This window comes from Electrona antarctica, assembly GCF_951216825.1.
Source record: "Electrona antarctica genome assembly, chromosome: 10".
NCBI classification, from domain to species: Eukaryota; Metazoa; Chordata; class Actinopteri; order Myctophiformes; family Myctophidae; genus Electrona; species Electrona antarctica.
The window spans coordinates 29,376,275-29,386,832 of NC_136791.1; the positions used below are offsets into that span (position 1 = coordinate 29,376,275).

Below are 10,558 nucleotides of genomic sequence, written 5' to 3' on the forward strand. Positions count from 1 at the left end.
TCCAGGAGCCAGTAAAAGTAAAAGTGTTTTTTGCTATATTGGCTCCCTTAGGACTGATCCTGATCCTATTCAGATGTAATTCAGTCAGTATAGGCCTATTAGAACTGTGATTGATTGATCATGCGTCCGTTGTGCGTCTAATTAGCAACTTTGTACAGCCGTCAGACTCTGCCTTTGAAGCGCAAACATTATCCACAAACGACCCCCCCCCCTCAATGCTGCATAGAGAGAGAGAGAGAGAGAGAGAGAGAGAGACGCTCTACTCCTTACAAGTGACTGCGCACGTCTGTAGGAACCGATAGTTAGATCCGAAATTGAATTATGCCTACTGTAATGGGTGCCACGGAAAGTACAGACAACTCACCCCGCAATGTCAGAAAGTGAAGACAGCTCACCCCGGAAAGTAAAGACATCTCACCGGGGTGAGATGTCTTCACTTTCCGGGGTGAGCTGTCTTCACTTTCCGGGGTGAGCTGTCCGGGGTGAGCTGTCCGGACAACTCACCCCGACATGTCAAAAAGTGAAGACAACTCACCGGGGTGAGATGTCTCGTATTCAAAAATATTGTTTAAAAAAAAATCTGCCTAAAGATGATGTCACTGGTGGACGAGTTTCTGAACTGCCCACAGCCCTCCTATGAGACACAGACAGAGTAGAAAATATTTTATCATGATTATTAGTGATGGCGACTGTGGCTCAAGAGGTAGAGCAGGTCTTCCAATGATCCATGGGTCGGCGGTTTGAATCCCGGCTCCTCCTGGCTACATGTCAAAGTGTCCTTGGGCAAGACACTGAACCCCAAATTGCTCCCGATGTGCTGGTTGGTACCTTGCATGGCTTCCGCCGCAATCGGTGTATGAATGTGTGTGTGAATGGGTGAATGTAATGCACAATCTATGTAAAGCACCTTGGATAAAGGCTCTATATAAATGCACCATTTACCATTTTTTTTAAATGTTTTTTGTTTTTAAAACATGCCCTAACCATTCAAGTGTCACGGGCAATACTACATATCCCAGAAAGCAAAAGCGGTCGCATGAATTCAATTTTTTTCTCTCTTTTTTGTTTATATTGTATTGTTTTGTTCTTTGCTTCTTTGAACCTGTACAGCACTTTGTTTGACCTGGTCATGTAAAATATGCTATATAAATAGTTGAGTGAGGACCTAATTCTAATATATTGAAGATAGGTTGGAAAGTGGTGAAGTGGTCCTTTAAAGAATATTCCACATTTCCCAAATTTTCTTCAAGATTATTTTTTGAAAACAGCTGCTGTTTTCATAAATAGCCTATCTGCCTATGACATACACATGTTTAAAGGGCGAAGTGCTTGCTTCTTCTGGGCCTTCATGTTTTCATAGTTGCTTGTTTCTCTCGCAAAATCTGGCAACACTGGCCTACAGGGGCAAATATAGCTACGTGATTTCCACCACCATTGTTCACAACATCTGCTAAGTAGCTAGCTGATGCTACCTCCTCTTGACTTTTACGGTGTACTAGTAGAAGTAGTGCCCGGGCTAGTGGCACACATGAAGCTATAGAGACCGAGAGCCGAGGGTTTTTTCCGGGTAGTTTGTCTTTTTTTGTTCTTCTTTGTAACACGCCCGGCATATTCTCGACATTCTATTCTATCAACAGTGGATGATCAGCCCCCCAAGCAGGCAGACAGGCACACCCTAATCTGGTCTGGGGTGATCTAAAACTATGTCTGTAAAGCAACATATGAAGTAATTTTAGGCTGATGTGTGTAGCGCGTTATATGCTTCACTTCTTGAACCCATATATAGCTCTGAATTGGAGCGTAACTAAAACACTCGTGTTCGTGGGGAGGTGTTACTGGATATGACTGCCTCATCATCATCATCATCATGCTACAGATACAGAAGATAACGGTCCAGTGGAACACCAATGTGATGCAGGCAGCGTAACTAAAGAACGAAGCTGCCATAGTTTATTCATCCACCTTCCCAGTCTGTCTGTCAATATTGTGGTTGTGTGGCTGGAATCATCATGAATGCTCCGACATATACCTTTGTCTCTCGCGACGAGAACAGCACCGTTTATGCAGAAGTTGCCAAAATACTTGTGTCAACTGGACACTGGAAGAGGCTGAAAAGAGACAATCCAAGATTCAACTTGATGCTGGGCGAACGGAACAGATTGCCATTTGGACGTCTGGGTAAATATGATTTTTTTAAATCACATTTTCTGATTTTATTTATTTAAATAGCCTACTAACCGTGGCTGTAGCAGCACCGATGATAGACATCACAACAGTGATGCACATTGCAAATGTTTTATATTCTGTCCCACCCAAGTTGGATCATAAACTGTGACTAGGCAGAAATGGACTGAGGAGGGCGACCCCTTTAAACAATTCGTTCTTCTGATCCTGGGGGGGAAATGTTTACATCCCTGTGGCTGCAATAGTGACCACAGTTGCAGTTACTGTCCGTACTCTGTAGCCCCAGGCTTTGCTATCCACTCCTTTGAATCATGCATCTTTATGTAAACTTTATTCTCTTGCAGGTCATGAACCAGGACTGGTGCAACTGGTGAATTACTACAGAGGAGCAGACAGGCTTTGCAGAAAGGCATCGTTAGTTAAGTACGTCTCTATATGCTCAAAATGATGTCAGAATGCCCAGAACTCTTTAGGTTTATAATAACCACATGAACCCCCCCTAAATTGTGCTGTGTTGTGAGCTTCCTTGAAAGTAGACTACATGCTGTAAATGGTGCATTTATATAGCGCCTTTATCCAAGGCGCTTTTCAGAGATTGTGCATTACATTCACCCATTCAAACACACATTCACACACTGATGGCAGCGGAAACAATGCAAGGCACCAACCAGCACATCAGTAGCAATTAGGGGTTCAGTGTCTTGCTCAAGGACACTTCGACACTAACTCTGGGGGAGCCCGTGTTCAAACTGGCGACCTTGCGGTTACAATCCGGCCACTCTACCCCTAAGCCACTGCCGCCTTAAGTGGTTAATTCATGCTATTGTTGTGTGCTTTTTGTGTTTGTAAATTATTCAACATTGGTCGAGTATAATTTCCATCCATGACGTCACACAGGCTCATAAAGACGAGCCCAGAGATGTCTGACTCCTGCAGCTGGTTCCCAGAGTCCTATATCATCTATCCCACAAACCTCAACACCCCAGTGGCTCCGGCTGCCAATGGCTTAAGCCACCTGAAGAGCAACCCCAAGACGGACGAACGTGAGGTTTTCCTAGCGTCATACCACTCCAAAAAAGAAACCGAGGAGGGGACAGTGTGGATAGCAAAGTCGTCTGCTGGAGCTAAAGGTTAGATCATCACCTACCTATTAACTACATACAGTTGGAGATTTTCGTGTTTCAGAGTTAAACTATGCCACAAAGGGAGTCTACCAACACGCCTCAAAGCCTGGAACGGCTGGTCCGGTGCATCACAGGAACAAGGACACTTAATACAGGAGGAGGAGAGGACACTGGAGCAGCATGGACATTTTATCAATATATCAGATGTATTCAGTCAGTAAGTAGGCCTATTAGCAACTTTGTACAGCTGTGAGACTCTGCCTTTGAAGCGCAAACATTATCCCCAAACGATCCCCCACGTCCCCCTCAATGCTGCATAGAGAGAGTGAGAGAGAGACGCTCTACTCCTTACTTACAACAGTGTTTCACTGGATTTTACTGTTAAATAAATAAATAATTAGCGCGTGGCTGCGCACGTCTGTAGGAACCGATAGTTAGATCCGAAATTGAATTACTGTAATGGGTGCCACGAAAAGTACAGACAACTCACCCCGCAATGTCAGAAAGTGAAGACAACTCACCGGGGTGAGTTGTCCGGACTTTCGGGGTGAGCTGTCCGTCCTTTCCCTTTACCAACTCGCCCAACTTGCCCCAGCGGAACGTACAGACAACTCACCCCGCCATGTCAGAAAGTGAAGACAACTCACTGGGGTGAGTTGTCCAGTATTCATGTTAAACTATGGCACATTTGCCCTTATATTTCAGAATAGAAAAACCCAAGAGTTCAAAGTCAGAACTGGTTTTGGGTCTTACAGCCAAAACAAAACTATTGACAGCTATTTATGAACTGTAACGAGTTAAAATGTATATACCGGTAGTTAGTTTAGTAGCAACATGCCAACATCACCTTCAACAGTGTTATTGAGTTGATATACCTGCAGTGTTATATGCATTATTGTGTGGGGGGCCTCCACACAATCATGACCAGTCCCCACAGAATGTTTTTTTTAGTAGGTGGTCGCGAATAGGTCAAAAAAGGCAAATAACCGCAAAAGACCACAAAAACATGAAAAAAAAGTAGTAAAATAATTAAATAACAAAAATGACGCCCACACGTGTGCACAGCCTGACGCATGCGTGAAATCTCCCCCCACACTATCAGCTTCTGGCTAGGGGAAACACTGACATGATAAGATACAGTACATACTGTTGTGCTCTTTATAAAACTTTGAAGGACCAAAACATTTTTATTGTCAGGGGTCTGTGGGTTCCTCATTGGGCTGCACAAATTTACTACATAGGTTTTTAGTTGTACTTGAACTTGATGATTTTGTGGTTGCATTCTAAACTTTGTTAAATTATGGTCTTTGCTCTCATTGTTCCAGGTGCTGGAATTTTGATATCCCACGATGCAAATGAGCTGCTGGAGTACATCGATAATCAAGGACAGGTTCATGTTATTCAGAAGTATCTAGAAAAACCTCTTCTTCTGGAGCCGGGCCATCGGAAGTTTGATATTAGGTGAGTCTTAATGCAAATCAGTGGGAACAGTGTATTTGTTGGGCTCATTTGGAAATGAACTGGTGCTTTGCTTATTATAAACCTAGGCATACAAATCGTTAATTATTGCAAAACTATATTAATCATAATTTGTGTACCATAGCGTTTCTGCACAGTAATATACAGTACATTGTGTTATTTTGATTTCAACCCTGAGACTGTTCAAATGGAACTCATTCAGAGTTAAATTAACAACAAGGATATTTTGCTGTACGTTTTTCTTTAGGAGCTGGGTGCTGGTGGATCATCAGTATAACATCTACTTGTATCGGGAGGGTGTTCTGCGGACGGCATCGGAACCCTACAACAGCTCTGACTTGCAGGACATGACGAGCCACCTGACCAACCACTGCATCCAGGAGGAGCACTCGCAGAACTTCGGACGATATGAGGAGGGCAACGAGATGTTCTTCAATGAGTTCAGGCAGTACCTTCTGACCACCCACAACGTTACATTGGAGACCTCCATATTACCTCAAATCAAGCAAATCATTAAGTAGGTCCTTGTCTTTTTCCCTTTTTAAAAAAAATCATTTTTCAGTTGCCAATTTTGTGAAAATAAATGGTGCATTTATATAGTGCTTTTTATCCAAGGCGCATTACATTCACCCATTCACACACACATTCATACACCATTATATGCTCTATTGCCCTATGCACCTGTCACCAGCCTTTTGAGGTGTGTATCGGCCTTTTGCTATAAAGCCCCTGAAAACACGACTTCTTAAAATGCCTCTGATGAAATCAACTAGCATTCATTTATTTCTTAATCACAGAACAGTAACTTTACAGAATTATTGTTTATACATTTGTGCGAGTGTACTTAAGTTGGTGACATAGTCTACACCAGGGGTGCCCAAAACGTAGATTGTGATCTACCAGTAGATCACAAAGGCTTTGCAGGTAGATCACATGACATGGCCCTAAAAATATATATAATAAAATAATAAAAAGGGCATCTGTTACTTGAATTAAGGTGACTTCATTGATTGAAATATAGGGCGTGTCAGCTCAAACCCACAATGCAATACTTTGTTTTCAAGAGTGTAGCAGTAGCATTACAAAGTTATACAAAACAAAACGGTACCAATTCCATTTTCCCCCTCTATTTCCCATTCCAAGTGTGTTTGTCTTATATGACACCAGTGCCGCTATTAAAATGTACCTGAATGGGCTTTGGAATCCAAAGCCCATTCCGGTACATTGTTTTAAAACTATTTTCTTGAGACATGGCCAAAAACGTTGAGAACCCCTGGTCTACACAATACATTAAAGTCACAGACGGTAACAACAAGGACTCGCACATAGTAATCAAAAGTTGTATTTGTCACTCATACAGGTACAAGCAGCAAAATGTTGGTGCTTATAGGTTAGTTAAGTACAAATTGGCGCAGTAGGACAGTGCAGCACCAAACAATATCATATGATCATTGTTCACCCTTCATGATGGCAACTGTATTGTCTAAACACAAAGGTCCCGATTCACTAACGAAGTTTACACCCAGGTGTAAATATTGTGACTAAAGGAGTGTGTATTTTTGGTACTCCCAATCTCACGTGCCAGTCATCAAACGTGGCGTACTGCCTTAATTTGTGCATATCGCGACTGTAGCTCATTTTTGCCTGACAGTCCCGACATAAATACATATTTTATTTGAGTTTTGGGACTATTAATTGATTTAGCATGAAGACTAAAGCATTCTACATACATGTATGCAAGCTTTGATCCCTGTAAGTCACTCGGAGTTGACGTGAGAATGGGCGTAGTGTGCGCCCAAAGTCACTGTCAAAAAAAAGAATCATCTGATGAATCCCACACCTAACGTAGGAATGGCAGGAAATCCCGGTACACCCAAAATATGAGCGTAAATTGCTTAGTGAATCGGGCCCAAAGACACTCTAGTCTACAGTACATTCTGAACAATTGCAATGCTGTGTCTTCTCTCCCAGGAGCTGTCTGAGTTGCACCGAGCCATTGATTAGCACTAAGCACCTGTCCTACCAGAGCTTTCAGCTCTTTGGGTTTGACTTCATGGTGGACGCGAACTTCAAGGTGTGGCTGATTGAGATCAACGGAGCTCCAGCCTGTGCACAGTCAGTAATGGATCCATTTCTCCATCCATTGTTTTGTTTTTAATTCCTTATCTTTCAGTGAGTCACTACATGTGACTTACATGTGACTAATTTTGAGGCCAAAGGCAGTTTTATGAAAGACACCCTAAAACCTGAGAAACTTCTCAAATTTCTATGTCAGCTAACACAGCTTGAAAATCATTTTATTATTATTAAATTGATTGGATCAATGAACTGTTCCACCGATAGTATTATGACACAAACTAAACTACCTTCAAATTCGTTATTCTCCCCAATTATCCTACCTAAAATTATCCTACCTAAAACACAGGATATTCTTCACTGTGAATCTCATTCAAATAGATTTGGGTATCTTTCTTTTCTTTTGGTCCTTACGTTGTCTATTTGACTATCTCGTCCCTACCTCCTCCAGGAAACTGTATTCAGAACTGTGCCAAGGTATTGTGGACGTGGCCATCTCCAGTGTGTTCACCCTGAACAGTGGTAGTGACCCATCGTCCGCCTCCTCCTCCACATCCTCCTATTCCTCCTCACCCTCCTTTTCCACAATGATGATCACCAACTCCTGCTCTTCTCCCAAGCTCAGAGGACCCCTTCACGTGGGCCCGTTTACCCGACTGTAAGTGCACAACTGCCCCAACTGATCCCTTATCTTTGTTCGCCATTCCTAAACTAGCACTCGGCCTAGCGTCTACGCATCCTTTGCTTGCCGAGCTTGAAGGGGAATGAGTGTGACCCTCAGTGTGAGGCCAGTGATGATGCTTCAACCGGAAGATCGGCGATGGTTTTAGGAGTTCCAGAATGACGATAGATGCCCTTCCAATTTAGTGCTGCCCGTTACCAAAGCTCCCCCAGGTGGATGGTTGATTATGTATGTCTGAAGATGGAGGGATGCTCTTAGTGCCTTACATCTCCACCCATGCTCCCTTAAAAAAAAGAAGAAAAAAAGATGCAAACTGTCAATGTAGCTTGCTGCGTTACCATGAGTGTGTTTTCTATTATGTTACTGTATTTGTATTGCTAGGAGGTCTGTGTGCCTGTGCGTCGTTTTGGGATTGCAGATCAATCATAGTGATACACAAAGGCAAACATAAAAAACACTAAAGCGCAATATACTTCGTCATACAACGAATAGCGAAAATAGCTGACCTACAAGGTCACAACGTGTCGAAAGCTTGAAGATCTGCAATTTTTTGCTGTTTTTAAAATGTACAAAAACATTTTAAATTTTTTATTTACCCAAAATGGGGATGCCAGGGTTAACGTGGTTATGCATTTTCAATTGCAGTTCTCATTATCTTGGTCAGTGTTCTCTTACAAGATACTCATATGTGCAGTGCATCTTACATGGGGCCTTTGGCTTCAATGCTGTATGCTACTGTACCGGGTTTCACTTATGGGATATTATACCATCTTAAAAATGCTAAGACGTTTTAGGAAAGGGGAAAGGATGAAATTGAAAAACTCCCGATATTATAAATATCTGAGGTAGAATTTCAAATGTCAAGGTATCTCATTAAGAAAAACATTCCTCTTAAAGTTCTATGTTGTGGCTCACACATACACCATTAGCCTACATTATTCTGTTTTAAATGAAACAAAATGCAATATCTTAAGATATGACAGTCAGACATACAGATACATTGACCTTTTCATTTTGACTTTTGAAGACGGAGCATGTTGGTGGGAACGCATGTAGTAACTTATGTCTTATGCATCATATTACCTTTTGCCCCGAACTGTATGAAACCAGATACTTAAAAAAAAGAAGAAAAAAAAGAGACTGATAAATGTTTATTGTTCTTGTTGAATGTGGCTTGTATTGTTTTCTTTTCTTGCCATAAGTTATTGAAAGACACCATTCAATAAATAAAAGAGGGAAATACTGCAGTTAACGATATTACTCTAATTCTAAGGAGTTGATCCAGGATAAAGAAAATCAATTATGCTTTGTCAAAATTAGCACATCAATATAAGCATTGTTTGTTTTTTATTTCTAGCATGTGGTGTAATACTGAATCGGATTGACCCCTGTTCACTACGTAATGTAGATTGGGTTGCAGCACTAGGAACTCACCCAGTGTTGGCAAATTTATAAAACAAAATATTTTAAAGCTTGCAATTTAGAGCTTCTCAAGTATGTTATCAAGTCAATGCAACTCGATCATATTCCATCACTGCCGTCATTTTTATTTATTGCCAGTAGTCTTAAGTTAGTCATTTTTAAAACCGTACTGCCTATTGGGCAATTTACCTGTTATGCCTTTTTCTTTAGAATTGCACACTGATTCTGATTTTGTTTATTTCATGAGGTCTTGTAATATGTTTTGATGATGATTATGTTTCTACATGGTCTAGACGAGAGTTGTGACCACTCAAACTACTGTGTCAAATCCCACTTGAATTATTATAAGAAGTTAACCATTGCGTATTTGTAAAAGGGTTATTATTCCTACAGTAGAGACTTTCCCTTACATTGATGATGCCTGCATGCTGGGTTAGTAATCATTGGTATTATTTTTCACTGTGGAATTCAGCATGGACAATGACCTGTTGTCTTCAGGCTCTTGGCTAGTTGTCATTCTTATAGGATGTAAGTCCTAGTAGGCCTATGTAGTGTTCTTTGGCCCATGTCTGGCTTTCATTTTGTGTGTCCCTTGTTTTCTTTTTCTTTAAACAACAGATTTTCTCAATTCATATGAGGTAATTTGTTTCAATTTTTTTGAGTCAATTAAGTTAAGGGACACTTCGAACATTTCATTGTTTTTAATAGTCCTGTTTGTGTTTACAATAATCTGAGGAATGAAGGACAAGCAAGGATGACAGGCATAGACCTGTTTTTAATGTGTGCATGGTCAAGAAGTGAGCCTAGTTTGACAGGAATAGACTGTAATAGCATGGAGCACTTGAATGTTTGGTTAGATGAAAACATTCAGAGAAGGCATATAAAATGGGTTGCAGAAAAGTTTGATTCTGCTAGTCAATTGATACAAAAAAGAAATTGTATGGATTTTTCTTTCCATTGAAGGGAAGGGTGCCTTAGAGGGAATTGCCTAAATATGTTAAAACAAGCAATGGACCTCCTACATTTAAACGCACCTTCATTTGTTTCATTGATTGTAATTGAGTAAATCTGCCCGTTTTCATCAGACTGTTAAATATAAATTCTTCAACATTACTTTCTCTTATTCAGAATGGATTTGCACATTTAATCATGGCAAATTGTTTATTTAAAATTGAATTCCTTACCAAAGATGTAATTCCTGCAGTTTTTCTTCACAAGTTAAATTAAGTTGCTCTTTTTAAAGACATTTGTCAAGATGCTCTACAAGCAAGTATCTGTAGTCAATGAAATGTGTTTCTGTTAAACTGTTTTATCAAATTCCTGTATGAAAAGTCTGTCAATATGCTGTGTAGAATAAAAAAGGTCATCTAACATTGATTTCTCTCCGTATTTATACATTTTATGTTAGGACAAAATGTATAGGAGTAATATATGAAAAAAATTATATCTGTTCTTTCGTGTGATATATCACACAAAAAAAACAGAAACAGTACAAAGACTTGATATCACTGATATCATTGAGATGTACCCATTCTGCATAGGCTACTGTGAAATCAATTAAATCAATCAAAACAAATTCAATCAATGTTTT

The 10,558-nt window shown here is 40.5% G+C and overlaps 1 protein-coding gene across 1 annotated transcript; it reads left to right on the plus strand.

Moving 5' to 3' along the window:
* The first annotated feature begins 1,404 nt into the window (after nt 1-1,404).
* On the plus strand, nt 1,405-10,338 carry ttl (tubulin tyrosine ligase). The gene is made up of 7 exons (XM_079512085.1): nt 1,405-2,178; nt 2,529-2,607; nt 3,082-3,314; nt 4,634-4,769; nt 5,035-5,304; nt 6,759-6,902; nt 7,315-10,338. The coding sequence occupies exons 1-7, from the start codon at nt 2,010-2,012 to the stop codon at nt 7,523-7,525; spliced, it is 1,242 nt and encodes a 413-aa protein (XP_079368211.1). The 5' UTR covers nt 1,405-2,009; the 3' UTR covers nt 7,526-10,338.
* Nucleotides 10,339-10,558: the final 220 nt, after the last annotated feature.